The sequence below is a fragment of the Mytilus galloprovincialis genome, chromosome 9 (genome assembly GCF_965363235.1).
Source record: "Mytilus galloprovincialis chromosome 9, xbMytGall1.hap1.1, whole genome shotgun sequence".
Taxonomy (NCBI): Eukaryota; Metazoa; Mollusca; class Bivalvia; order Mytilida; family Mytilidae; genus Mytilus; species Mytilus galloprovincialis.
The window spans coordinates 27,295,806-27,311,154 of record NC_134846.1 but is presented as its reverse complement, the minus strand read 5'-3'; the positions used below and the strand labels follow the sequence as shown (position 1 = coordinate 27,311,154).

At 32.5% G+C, this 15,349-nt stretch overlaps 1 protein-coding gene across 4 annotated transcripts in view; it reads left to right on the top strand.

Moving 5' to 3' along the window:
* Positions 1–15,349, top strand: part of LOC143044717 (putative E3 ubiquitin-protein ligase HERC4) — a 279,500-nt gene that overhangs the window by 67,743 nt on the left and 196,408 nt on the right. For all 4 annotated transcript variants that reach the window (XM_076216809.1, XM_076216805.1, XM_076216806.1 and 1 more), the window contains exon 11: positions 13,041–13,097. In XM_076216809.1, the coding sequence (XP_076072924.1) occupies positions 13,041–13,097 (57 nt within the window). The remainder of the gene's footprint in view (positions 1–13,040; positions 13,098–15,349) is intronic.

The following is a 15,349-nucleotide window of genomic DNA, read 5'->3' as shown; positions in this document are numbered from 1 at the left end:
AGTAGGATCAACATAATGAGTGAGGTGAATATTTCAACAACATCCTGAATAAAATAGTTATATTGCTATGCATGTAGATCTCACTGTAATGAAACACTCTCTTAAAACACCTTAAGTCCCTTAACCACATTCACATGCATTATTCTAAATTGGCAAAATACATTTTCCTTTAGCCCCTGAAACCTGCATTGTATTTCAAACTGGAAGTGGTTGCACTAATAATTCATCCCTAATTATTATTTGCATGCCAATCATAATACCACCACTTTGGTCTCGAATGTTGAAACTATTAAATTTTCCCTTACATAAAAGTTCAGATTGCATGTCAATAGACTAAAAAAGGGATATGGGGTTTTCATCAAAATAAGATTAATCTGTCATTTTTAAAAAATTATGTGAATTTAATATTAATTTCATCCAAGACAGATAGCCCTATCTATGTCTTTTGTAGTTCCGAGATTACTTTGACGTGCAATCTTTTGGCAAAACAGCCGTAGGACGTCAGAGTAATCCCGGACTATGTACGTTGAAACTATGATTGGGATGACAATGGATCTAACAAGTACTGATGTAATCATGATCATCTAACAAAAGATTTTTTTATTTTGTCTCCTAGAATATACCGGTAGGCAAAACGAAATGCATTTCAAGTAACTGTGTGTTTAATAACTTCTTGTCCTCTGCAATGATCTGACATCTTCATCTTGACATCCTTATAATTTTCCGCGTTTCGAAGTATAGTGGAAAATTATTGTATCTCTAGTCTTGTGGCCGATCGGCAATTATAAATTGTGTTTGATATATTTTTATACGACCGCAAAATTTGAAAAAAATTTCGTCGTATATTGCTATCACGTTGGCGTCGTCGTCTGCGTCGTCGTCTGCGTCGTCGTCGTCGTCCAAATACTTTTAGTTTTCGCACTCTTACTTTAGTAAAAGTGAATGGAAATCTATGAAATTCTAACACAAGGTTTATGACCACAAAAGGAAGGTTGGGATTGATTTTGGGAGTTTTGGTCCTAACATTTTAGGAATTAGGGGCCAAAAAGGGCCCAAATAAGCATTTTCTTGGTTTTCGCACTATAACTTTAGTTTAAGTTAATAGAAATCTATGAAATTTTGACACAAGGTTTATGACCACAAAAGAACGGTTGGGATTGATTTTGGGAGTTTTGGTTTCAACAGTTTAGGAATTAGGGGCCAAAAAAGGGCCCAAATAAGCATTATTCTTGGTTTTCGCACTATAACTGTAGTTTGAGTAAATAGAAATCAATGAAATTTAAACACAATGTTAATGACTACAAAAGGAAGGTTGGTATTGATTTTGGGAGTTTAGGTCCCAACAGTTTAGGAATAAGGGGCCAAAAAGGGACCCAAATAAGCATTTTTCTTGGTTTTCGCACCATAACGTTAGTATAAGTAAATAGAAATCTATGAAATTTAAACACAAGGTTTATGACCATAAAAGGAAGGTTGGTATTGATTTTGGGAGTTTTGGTCCCAACATAATAAGGGGCCCTAAGGGTCCAAAATTAAACTTTGTTTGATTTCATCAAAATTGAATAATTGGGGTTCTTTGATATGCCGAATCTAACTGTCATGACTGTGTATGTAGATTCTTAACTTTTGGTCCCGTTTTCAAATTGGTCTACATTAAGGTCCAAAGGGTCCAAAAAATGAATCAGTTAGGTTCTTTGATATGCTGAATCTAAAATTGTACTTAAATTCTTGATTATTGGCCGAGTTTTCAAGTTGGTCCAAATCGGGGTCCAAAATTAAACTTTGTTTGATTTCATCAAAAATTGAATAAATGGGGTTCTTTGATATACCAAATCTAACTGTGTATGTAGATTCTTCATTTTTGGTCCTGTTTTCAAATTGGTCTACACTAAAGTCCAAAGGGTCCAAAATTAAACTTAGTCTGATTTTAACAAAAATTGAAATCTTGGGGTTCTTTGATATGCTGAATCCAAAAATGTACTTAGATTTTTTATTATGGGCCCAGTTTTCAAGTTGGTCCAAATCAGGATCTAAAATTATTATATTAAGTATTGTGCAATAGCAAGTCTTTTCAATTGCACAGTATTGCGCAATGGCAAGAAATATCTAATTGCACAATATTGTGAAATAGCAATTTTTTTTTTAATTAGAGTTATCTTTCTTTGTCCAGAATAGTAAGCAAGAAATATCTAATTGCAAAATATTGTGCAATAGCAAGATTTTTTTTTAATTGGAGTTATCTTTCTTTGTCCAGAATCAACTTAAATCTTTGTTATATACAATATACAATGTATATTCACTTTTTACTACCAACTGATAAATTAAAATAATCTTTACCATTCAGTGATAACAAGCATCTTTTTTTACATCTTAATATTTTATGATGTATTTAAATGAGTAGTTATTGTTGCAAACTCCATTAGAAATTTTAATTGAGATTAGTTTTGGAATAAGGGAAAGGGGGATGTGATTAAAAAAATTGGGTTCAATTTTTCTCATTTGAAATTTCATAAATAAAAAGAAAATTTCTTCAAACATTTTTTTGAGAGGATTAATATTCAACAGCATAGTGAATTGCTCTAAGAGAAAACAAAAAATTTAAGTTCATTAGAACACATTCATTCTGTGTCAGAAACCTATGCTGTGTCAACTATTTAGTCACAATCCAAATTTAGAGCTGAATCCAGCTTGAATGTTGTGTCCATACTTTCCCCAACTGTTCAGGGTTCAACCTCTGCGGTCGTATAAAGCTACGCCCTGCGGAGCATCTGGTTATAGTTATATATAAGTATAGTGTGTACCTAATTTTACCTTTTATTTACAAATCAATTGATCACATGTGCGTTTGAATGGATTGGATGCACAAGAAAAACATCTATGAGAAAAAAAATGTCAATGTTAAACTAATTTTGGAGCGGCATGCAGCCCAAAAATTGGCGGAATTGGTAATTTAATTTTTTTTATGGAAAAGTCATATTCTCCAAAGGAGTGGGAAAATCCAAAGAACTATTAATCAAATTGGTGTGGCCTAATCGTCATTTTTTTTCTATCTGTCTGTTATGAAGTGAAAATATGGCAGCTCATTAATTGTCGTGTTTTGAAGCCTTAGTTTACAGATTGTCACCTTATAGTAAACAATCAACAAAGAAGCATGGATATTGAGCATGTGTATAACATGTAAAATAAGATAATAGCTTATTTCAGTGACAGATCCATGCGTAGTGGATCACCATATTTTTTTGAGAAGGGTCCCGCTAAGGTCACTTTGAAATGGAAAATATGTCAGCGAATTGTTTCCTGGAAGCAAGCAATTAAAGAAATGTAAACTTCTTCTAAATGTGGACAAATTAAAGAATTTTCTTCATAAAAAAGTATATGGACATAAGTTTAATAATGACAACTATCCATTTTGTTATAAAAAACATATGCAAATTTTTTTTAATTTGAGGTTTCATTTGACTTTAAGTAAAGGATAAAGTTTATTTATAGAAAAAAATAGCAAAATCCTATATTTAAAAAAAAAAGATTTGTACCCTCGAGCCCCCTTATTAGTTTATTTAAAAAAAAAAGCATAGGTAAGACATTGAAATATCACTGCATTATGTTTTGTCAATTAAATTATATAACCCCTGTTCTTGTTTCTACCTTAATCTTAAATCATTTCACATGGCCACATGTTTCACAGTATGGAATCAAATTTTCATCTACACACAGTTAGATGATGATGAGGGAGATTGGTGCCTCCGTGGCCGAGTAATCTAAGGAGTTACTTAGATTTAGTAAAGTTTTAAAAGACCCAATAAATTCAAAAGTATCATTTATCAACACCTTAAGAAGCACAATCATCCAATAGATATTTAACAGTTCAACCTTTAGAAGCCTGGTGAACCTCATTCAAAGTTTGTATGATCACGGAAAATAATTGAATTAAATTGGATTAAAAAATTACAGACAGTTTACCCTCTCGGTCTTAATGATAATATCATGGGAATTAGTAATATATTAAGAACCGATTCTGTTAAGGTTTATGACCCCTTCTGTAGCCATTTTTGTACGAATTTTTCAAACTTAAATTGTATCAAAAGTACAGATATAACAAATAATAGAAATTTCATTTTGTACATAGTCACCACAGGGAAACTTGATGCAAAGCATAATTATTTACTGTTTCATTTCATTTAATAGAAAAAGAGTACTTTGTGGAAAATAAACCAAGATTTTGATAGAAAATCCACAGCCTTAAATACAGAGATTTTTGTTATAAAATTTGAAACATAGATTACTCATTTGCTTTTCTATGATGTGCTAGTGTTTATTTTTATACGACCGCAAAATTTGAAAATTATTTGGTCGTATATTGGTATAATGTTGGCATCGTCGTCTGTGTCATCGTCGTCATCGTCCGAATACTTTTAGTTTTCGCACTCTAACTTTAGTAAAAGTGAATAAAAATCTATGAAATTTTAACACAAGGTTTATAACCACAAAAGGAAAGTTGGGATTGATTTTGGGAGTTTTGGTCCCAACATTTTAGCAATTAGGGGCCAAAAAGGGCCCAAATAAGCATTTTCTTGGTTTTTGCACTATAACTTTAGTTAAAGTAAATAGAAATCTATGAAATTTTGACACAAGGTATATGACCACAAAAGGAAGGTTGGGATTGGTTTTGGGAGTTTTAGTTCAACCAGTTTAGGGGCCAAAAAGGGCCCAAATAAGCATTTTCTTGGTTTTCGCACTATAACTTTAGTTTAAGTAAATAGAAATCTATGAAATTTTGACACAAGGTATATGACCACAAAAGGAAGGTTGGGATTGGTTTTGGGAGTTTAAGTTCAAACAGTTTAGAAATAAGGGGCCAAAAAAGGGGCCCAAGTAAGCATTATTCTTGGTTTCCGCACCATAACTTTAGTATAAGTAAATAGAAATCTATGAAATTTAATTACAAGGTTCATGACCACTAAAGGAAGGTTGGGTTTGATTTTGGGAGTTTTGGTATAAACAGTTTAGGAATAAAAGGCCCAAAGGGTCCAAAATTGAACTTTGTTTGAATTCATCAAAAATTGAATAATTGGGGTTCTTTGATATGCCAAATCTAACTGTATATGTAGATTCTTAATTTTTGGTCCCGTTTTCAAATTGGTCTATATTAAGGTCCAAAGGGTCCAAAATTAAACTTAGTTTGATTTTAACAAAAATTGAATCCTTGGGGTTCTTTGATATGCTGAATCTAAAAATGTACTTAGATTTTTGATTATTGGCCCAGTTTTCACAGTGGGGTTCGTGTTGTTTATTCTTTAGTTTTCTATGTTGTGTCATGTGTGCTCTTGTTTGTTTACAGTCCTTTTCATTTTTAGCCATGGCGTTGTCAGTTTTTTTTTTAGATTTATGAGTTTGACTGTCCCTTTGGTATCTTTCGTCCCTCTTTTCAAGTTGGTCCTAATCGGGGTCCAAAATTAAACTTTGTTTGATTTCATCAAAAATTGAATAATTGGGGTTCATTTAACTGTGTATGTAGATTCTTAATTTTTAGTCCTGTTTTCAAATTGGTCTACATTAAAGTCCAAAGGGTCATTTTAAACTAAGTTTGATTTTAACAAAAATTGAATTCTTGGTCTTTTATGATATGCTGAATCTAAACATGTACTTTGATTTTTGATTATGGGCCCAGTTTTCAAGTTGGTTCAAATCAGGATCCAAAATTATTATATTAAGTATTGTGCAATAGCAAGAAATTTTCAATTGCACAGTATTCAGCAATAGCAAGAAATCTTCAATTGCACAGTATTGTGCAATAGCAAGAAATTTTTAATTGCTCAGTATTGCGCATTAGCAAGAAATCTTCAATTGCACAGTATTGTGCAATAGCAAATATTTTCAATTTCACAGTATTGCGCAATAGCAAGAAATATCTAATTGCACAATATTGTGTAATAGCAAGAAATTTTAAATTGATTGGAGTTATCTTTCCTTGTCCAGAATAGTAGTTGAATCAACTTAAATCATTGTTTTATACAATATACAATGTATATTCACTTTTACTACCAACTGATAAATTAAAACAATCTTTTACAAGCACCTTTTGTTACATTTTAATATTTTATGATGTATTTAAATGAGTAGTTATTGTTGCAAACTCCATTAGAAATTTGAATTGAGATCAGTTTTGGAAAAAGAGAAAGGGCGATGTGAAAAAAAAAATGGGAGGGGGAGTTAAATTTTTTTTCATTTCAAATTTCATAAATAAAAAGAAAATTTCTTCAAACATTTTTTTGAGAGGAATAATATTCAACAGCATAGTGAATTGCTCAAAGGCAAAAAAAAATATTTTAAGTTCATTAGACCACATTCATTCTGTGTCCGAAACCTATGCTGTGTCAACTATATAATCACAATCCAAATTTAGAGCTGAATCCAGCTTGAATGTTGTGTCCATACTTGCCCCAACCGTTCAGGGTTCAACCTCTGCGGTCGTATAAAGCTGCGCCCTACGGAGCATCTGGTTTATCTTGGGACAACGATCTTTCAGTAAAACTTTTTATACAGCACTGTCATCATCACTATGCAATATAGCAAATGACCCATTTGTTGTTACTCCTCACGAGATTAAAGATTTATGTCAAAAAGTACTTTCAATATTTTGACAATTGATTTTAGAAGACATTATTGGAGAAATTATGTCACAGATGACCAAGGTGCAAAAACACAACTCAGAAAAAGAGTAATCACAACTTAGTGGCAATGACCAATCTATTCTGTTCTACATACATGTAGCTGGATATATTGTGTATAAATTCTCTTCGTAAAAGATTTTCTAGGTACAGTGTGCATAAACTTGGTATAAATTCAAACTTTACAATCAAATCAGATAGTCAGAATTTTGTTACCAAATATAGCAAATGGTACAATATTCAAGACCGTGGTGGTCTCCAAAAGCCATGTGACACTTTGTTTCTGCTAGAACGTGAGATGGAACTGATTGTTCGCAAAACTACCAGCACAGTCTTAAGTGCAAATTCACTCTTAACTGAACCCTTGATGGAAAATATTATGAAGTTTCATGATCAAATACTATTGTAACATTCTAATGGCAAATGAAGAGGGTTCAATTGTTTGAGCCGTAACAGAAGACATTATCAATTTATTTCTAATGATACGTGGTGTTGCTGTTACCCGACTTAAGCGTATAATAAGACCAGCAAATCTACCCAAATGTCATCCTTAAAAGAGGGACGAAAGATACCAAAGGGACAGTGAAACTCATAAATCTAAAACAAACTGACAACGCCATGGCTAAAAATGAAAAAGACAAACAGAAAAACAATAGTACACATGACACAACATAGAAAACTAAAGAATAAACAACACGAACCCCACCAAAAACTAGGGGTGATCTCAGGTGCTCCGGAAGGGTAAGCAGATCCTGCTCCACATGTGGCACCCGTCGTGTTGCTTATGTGATTACAAATCCGGTAAATAGTCTAATTCGGTAGGTCACATCCACGAAAGGGAAGGGGATTGTAGTTACGACGTAAGGAACATATCCGATATCATTTGTGAAACGGTTATTCCTTAACGGTCAACCAACTCGTGATGGCGTCCGTAAAATTTACGAAGGGATGATTTCAACTTCACCATTTGGAACTCTTGGTTTCATAGCTTCCTTGTGAGCAGTAACCCTCTATCAAGAAAATCATGATAGGAAATGCAAGCACGGGAATATCGTATCAATTGGGAGATATATACCCCGTATGCAGGTGCTGCTGGAATGTTGCTACTTAGAAATGAAAAGTTCACAATTGGAAAGCTGAAATCATCTCTTTTGTCGCAAAGTTTTGTTTTCAACCGACCCTCATTGTCAATTTCTAGATGTAAGTCAAGATATGAAGCCGACTTAACTGTATCTGTAGTATCCTTTATCTCCAATTCGATGGGATAGATGCGTTCCACATAGTCACCAACTTTTGAATTGTTTAGTGAAAGAACGTCATCTATATAGCGGAAAGTAGAGTTAAAGGATATTGCTAACTTCTTATCTTTCTTCCTAAGAGGTTCCTGCAAGAAGTCAGCCTCATTAAGTTTGAGACAGGCATTGAAAGACATAACCAAAAACTAATAAGAAGTGGTTAACAATAAACTGTAGACTGTAGTGATTTTTCATGGATTTATCTTGTTTTTTGTTTAAATGTGTCTTCCCTGATCATCATATTTTAGTGTTGATGTTCATGTAATTTTAAGAATCTTTTAAAGAACAATTTAGTGCTGCTAAATACTGGGTTTCATTGAATTGTTGATTTTGTGCTCATATCTACCTGATTATTTGTATTAAAAGAAGTAAAACATTCATGGGTTATTTTTATAAAACTAAGTCAGCTAAGACCATGACTATCAATTGTTGAATTGAGCTATAAGGTGTTTCATCATTGGTAAACAATGCACTTTTGTCCATTGTGTATAGAATTATTATAGATAATGCTTTAGTTGTTGTTGTTGTTGAGAACATTTGGTCAAATTGGATTTTGTTCATGGTTTTAGCCACATGATTAGGCTGGATTTTCATCTTTTCATTTTGTAAACTTTTGCAAGTTTGGTCTTTGACAGTAAGGTATATACAGTACATGTATTGATTTTGCTCATTGTTGACAGCCATACAGTAACCTTCAAATTCAGTTATGTACTTTTACATTATCGCAATTACATGTCATCTCCTTTTTTTACTTGTATCCTCTTTAGACTATTTTGTGAATAATATGATTAATATTGTTCATATTCATCATCCATAGTTTTGCATGTACATGTGTACTAGAAACTTGTCATCAATGTTGTCACATAAAAGGCAGAAGTTGAAACACAAACTAAAGCAATTTAGATTTAAATCTATTTATCTCAAACACGCAACATATATTACATATATACATGTATACACAAACAGTGCAACTCTTTAATTTAGATAATAGTCTCTCAATACTTGTTATGTTGTCACACACACTTGGCAATCCTAACCAGATATCATGTTCTCTACTAAGGTCGATACCGTGAACATATAACTTTGCTGAAAAATCTAATATACGTCCTTGTAGACAATAAACAAAAATAGAAATACGTTTGACAAAAAAGCATGAAATATAAAATGAGTAAGTGATATTAAACATTATTGAGAATGTTAAAGTCAGCTCAGTATATTGTTTCTGTATCTGATGAAATTCAGATTTTTGTGTCTTATAATTTACAAAGCAACGTGTTTTCGTTTATTTTTCTTTTCTCGGGTACATGGTATGTATACTATTAGAGATAAATTGTCGGATATGAAATGTTTTTCAACCTATATATATATCTTTAATAATACATTAAATTTACTTACTCTTGGTACCGTAGTCTGGTATTGGTTGGTCGGAGACGTCTGTTATAACTAGAATTGACTGGACCACTGAAAAAGGATAAGTTATTAAAGATTGATATTTTTAGCAGATATAAGTTCATTAATGCATTAAAACGAAGACCAACATTACTTATACAGTGAACACCCGGCATCATTGATCTCTGGTTGGATGGATATTTGGTCATTGGCAATCATACAACATTTTCATAGAGATTTCTATATATACTAGATAAGTAAAATTGTTAAGAAGCCATTCACTGTCAATCAAATTTCTCTTTGTTTATATACTAATCATAAACACCAAGGATTAAACACAATAAAAACACGAACACACGCCAATCATTAAAATATCTTTTGTCAATACACACAATACATCACAATGATATTTCAAATAAAAGTTAATTATCCTCATTTAAACATATCAAATTCAACTCATATAACAAATATTTAATACATTTCTATATATGGTCTTTTTTTCAAAAATATTCATTATAATCTCATAAATTCGTATATAATTTTAATATATAAAGTTGTTTTTTTTATTAAAGTAAAAAAATACCACCTACTAATCGTAGTCTGTTCAATATATTTCTTCATATAAATAATGGTTTGTTATAGTCCGAGTTTGTTATAGGCCGATTTTGTTATAGTCCGATTTTGTTGTAGTCCGAGTTATCCAGCAGCGATACAATGTTGGGTATGTTCAGATTTACCTCCCTTACACTACTTGTATATTATGTATAAAGAAATGTCAGGTTTTAAACTAATTGTTAAAAAAAAGTGGTGTGGTAGTTGTTTTCAATTTTTTTTTCAAATTTCTCAAATTCTTAATTTTTGAAAAGTTAAAAAAAGAAATCTGTAATTGCACAATATTGCACAATAGATTTGTAAGATTTTGACATTTGTTTTGTGTCAGAAACTCATATTATGTCAAAAATTTGATCGCAATCCAAATTCAGAGCTGTATCATGCTTGAATGTTGTGTCCATACTTGCCCCAACTGTTCAGGGTTGGACTTCTGCGGTCATATAAAGCTGCACCCTACACAGCACCTGGTTGTAAGTTTTTGTAATCTTTTACAAAAATCTTCTCCTCTGAAACAGCTAAGACAAATTTAACCAAACTTGTCCACAACCATCATTAGGGTATCTAGTTTAAAAAGTGTGTTCGATGACCCCACCCATGAACCAAGATTCCGACATGGCTAAAAATAGTACATAGGGTAAAAAGCAGTTTTTGGGATAAGACTGCTTTCAAGCAATCTTAAGACTTATACCATTGGCTCAGGGCCATGCCCTCACGTCAACCGTTTTATTCTAAACATTAAGGAACATCTCAGATTCTTATGATTGTCTTGCTTTAAAAGGTAAAAACAAACAAAGGGATTGAACTTAAACAACTTTCCTATAATATAAAAAAGAAGATGTGGTTCCTATAATGTTCTTTTCATAATCTTCATGTTTGATTTTTCTCTTGACTTATATACGTGTTTTTAACAACACGGAAAATCAGTATTTATATTTAGTGTTTTTATAAATTTAGAAACACGTCAGAGGGAATTCCCCAGTTTTGATAAAAATGCGAGAGTTCTCTGAATCTTATAAATCTATTTCTGTCATATAAGAACTGAAGTGGAGTTTTTATACGACTGCAAAATTTGAAAATATTTTGGTCGTATATTGGTATCACGTTGGCGTCGTCGTCTGCGTCGTCGTCGTCGTCGTCGTCGTCGTCCGAATACTTTTAGTTTTCGCACTCTAACTTTAGTAAAAGTAAATAGAAAAATATGAAGTTTTGACACAAGGTTTATGACCACAAAAGGAAGGTTGGGATTGATTTTGGGAGTTTTGGTTCCAACAGTTTAGGAATTAGGGGCCAAAAAGGGCCCAAATAAGCATTTTCTTGGTTTTCGCACTATAACTGTAGTTTGAGTAAATAGAAATCTATGAAATTTTGACACAAGGTTTATGACCACTAAAGGATGGTTGGGATTGATTTTGGGAGTTTTGGTCCCAACAGTTTAGGAATAAGGGGCCCAAAGGGTCCAAAATTAAACTTTATTTGAATTCATCAAAAATTGAATAATTTTGGTTTTTTGATATGTCGAATCTAACTGTGTATGTAGATTCTTAATTTTTGGTCCCATTTGGTTCTACATTTAGGTCCAAAGGGTCCAAAATTAAACTAAGTTTGATTTTAACAACAATTGAATTCGTAGGGTTCTTTGATATGCTGAATCTAAACATGTACTTTGATTTTTTATTATTGGCCCCACAGTTTTCAAATTGGTCCAAATTGGGGTCCAAAATTAAACTTTGTATGATTTCAACAAAAATTGAATTATTGGGGTATTTTGATAAGCTGAATCTAAACATGTACTTAGATGTTTTATTATGGGCCCAGTTTTCAAGTTGGTCCAAATCGTGGTCCAAAATTAAACTTTGTTTGATTTCAACAAAAATTGAATCCTTTGGGTTCTTTGATATGCTGAATCTAATCATGTACTTATATTTTTTATTATGGGCCTATGCAGTTTTCAAGTGTGTCCAAATCGTGGTCCAAAATTAAACTTTGTTTGATATCATCAAAAATTGAATCCTTGGGGTTCTTTGATATGCTAGGTTTAGATTTTTGATTATAGGCCCAGTTTTCAAGTTGGTCCAAATTGCGCTCCAAAATTAAACTTTGTTTAATTTCAACAAAAATTGTATATATGGGGTTCTTTGATATATGCTTAATCTAACCATGTATTTAGATTTTTGATGTTTGGGCCCGGTTATCAGATTGGTCCACATTGAGGTCTAAAGGGTCTAAAATTGAACTTTATTTGATTTCATCAAAAATTGAATTCTTGGGGTTCTTTGATATGCTGAATCTAACCATGTATTTATGAGATTTTGGATATTGGACCATAATAGGTAATGTCCAATTTAAAATTTAAAGTTTTTAAGTTTAAGTTCTTAGACCACATTCATTATGTGTCAGAAACCTGTGTTGTGTCAATTATTTAATCACAATCCAAATTCAGAGCTGTATCAAGCTTGAATGTTGTGTACATACTTGCGCCAATGTTCAGGGTTCAAACTCTGCGGTCGTATAAAGCTGCGCCCTGCGGTTATAAGAGAATTTCACAAATGATCACTAGGAGTGAAGACAATTGCTTCATTGTGTTTAAGATTTATATTGTTATAATTTAATTTTGGATGTAACGCATCTTCTGATTGGCTGACGTTATTTTGTTATCAGCCCATAGACATAATTTAGTCATGTGACCGTGACGTCATCAAAGTTTTTCATGGTTTTCTACGGTTTAAAATGGAATTTAGAATTCAATTTTAAGAAATGACTGTAATATTTCTTCTGTCTATTCGAAATAACATAAAAAATGTGGTGCACACTGTTAAATAACCTGCTACGCACGTTATTCAGTGTGCACCAAATTTTTTACGTTATTTCTTCATAGACAGAAAAAATATTGCAGCCATTCCTTAATTGTTTTCTATACAATATTTTGTATTGAAGTTTAAAAATAAAGTTTATAACACTGAAATTATGTTGGGTATAAGTGTCAGTTAGAAAGTAACTCATCAGTATGATAGAATTAGAAAAAAGCCACATTGTTTTTCTTTTATGGGTTATTGAACTTTGCTTGAAATATTTACAGGGAAATGGAGAAGATTTTTTCAGCTGCCGCTTGTTTGAATGCTTCATTTCTATTACCGTAAGTAGCAGCACACACATTTATGTAATGCCACATCTGCCTAATGACAACGATAATCATAACATATAGGGTTGAGATATAACAAGAAACAAATTTTCTTTACCATAACTATACACATTTCACTACATTTCTCTGTCAATTAACTAAATCACATAATAGCATATTGGAACAACAAATCAGTATGAAAAGTTGGCTCCATGTTATATCAAATATTTTTCAGATATCTTCATGGCAATGTAAAATGACAGAATATTATTAAATGATCAGAGCAAATCAGCCCTAATACGGATAAATCAGCATGTGCAATACTGATAACGTTCTACTTTCGATATAAATCAAGAGTTCATATTGCTTTTGGAACAGGGCCAATACGGATAAAAGCTGTATTGGCCCATAGGCTAATACAAGACGTTAACTTCAGGTTTTTAATTTTCTAACGCCATGACTTAACTTTGGGGGTAATGTTATACATTTGTGTAATCATAAAATAAAAAGGTTAAATGATGTGCAATGTTTTGTAACGTCTTGTAGTCTTGAAACAGAAATAATTCACAGCCTTTTCGAGTACGACTTTCGAAAACATAATACAGAAACAGCAAGTTAATAACACTATAGTATAAAAACATAACTCCTTGTTATATCAAAAGGTCTCTATAGTATATGGACTTATCAAATGAGTAGAAAACAAGTGTCATAATAATAAACAATTCCTGACTTGGTGACATAGCATTTCTTTATGAAGAATGGTTGAAACCTTGTTTCATGGTTAGCTCATCCTCTGACTTGTACAACAGTCACACAACACTACAACAATGTGTGAACAAAACAAACAGACAAAGTGATAAAGAAAATATGACAGAGTACTACAAAAAAAAATGTACAGTGAAATGTCTTAATTATAATGGTATATAAAATTTGCATTCGATCATGATAGGATATGGTTATCATAGGGCAACTTTGGTGTTCCAAACACATATACATATATGTAACCAACAGATGTTGAAACTTCTGCTTGATGATACTTTTAATTTTCAATGTGAATGATCAAATAAAAAGTATCACATGCAGAATAACCTGATATTTGGACAGCATACCAACTGTCATGAGTTGTAAAAATTGTGAGCATATTAAGGTACTGTCAGATACCTATTTTCTTTTTAGTTCACCCCGCCCATATGGCCATATGTCGTTAACTTTTCACATTTTGAACTTCTTCTAGAGAACCACTAAATGGAATAGAACCAAACATGGAATTAATGTTCCTTCTGAGGTGTTGACCAAGTGTTGTTACTTTGAGGCTGATCCATCATTGAAGATGGCTGCTAGTGGGGGACTTAGCTTAACATAGGACCTATGCAGGAAAATCCGGTTTGCTGTCTCTCTAACAGCCTCTTGTTTACATTTTGTCTCGCATTGACCATATGTTGGGGAAAAAAGCAGCATATGTATATAAATAGAGGGGCAAAAATAGCAGAGGGATATTCAAACTCATAAGTTATAATTAACTGACAACAAAAAGAAAAAAAAACAAAAGACAAGCAGAAGTACATGTTAATAAAACAACAATGAAAACTAAGGACTAAGCAACAAGAACCCCACCCAAAACAGGAGGTGTTCTCAGGTGCTCCGGAAAGGTAAACAGATCCTGCGCCACATGTGGTACCCGTCGTGTTGCTCAGGTAATACAATCCCAGTAACAAGTCTAATTTGGTAGGTTAGGTTTATGAAAAGGGGACAGGATTGTTGTTAGGACGAAGGGATTATTTGAACTTCTCCATTTTGAACTCTTAGTATCATAGCTTCCTTGTCAACAAAAACCGTCTATCAAGGAAATCATGATAGGAAATACAAGCCCAAGAATATTGTATCACTTGTGGTAGGTCAGTTTAAGAGTTACACAATGGTACATCTCATTTCTTTTCTTGATATCATTTGGCCCTGTCTGCTCAGTCATTTTTAATTGACTTTGAAACTTTTGCTTAGTTTACATACTTTTAGGCTATTCAAAAGGGAACCACAGATGATAGTTCAACTGTATATGGTATGCAGGTACATTAGGTTTGGCATTTTTATTTCCATAGAGGTTATTTGACCCAGCACCCTTAGTCATGGTTGTCTTTAAATGTTTTTTTAGTTTGTAGGAGTAAAGTATGGCAAAATTCAAGCTTTGCATTATACTATAAAAAATTATATGAAAGTGAGGCATATTTGTGTCAACAGTTTTAAATACCCTACTTTATTGCCAGGAGATT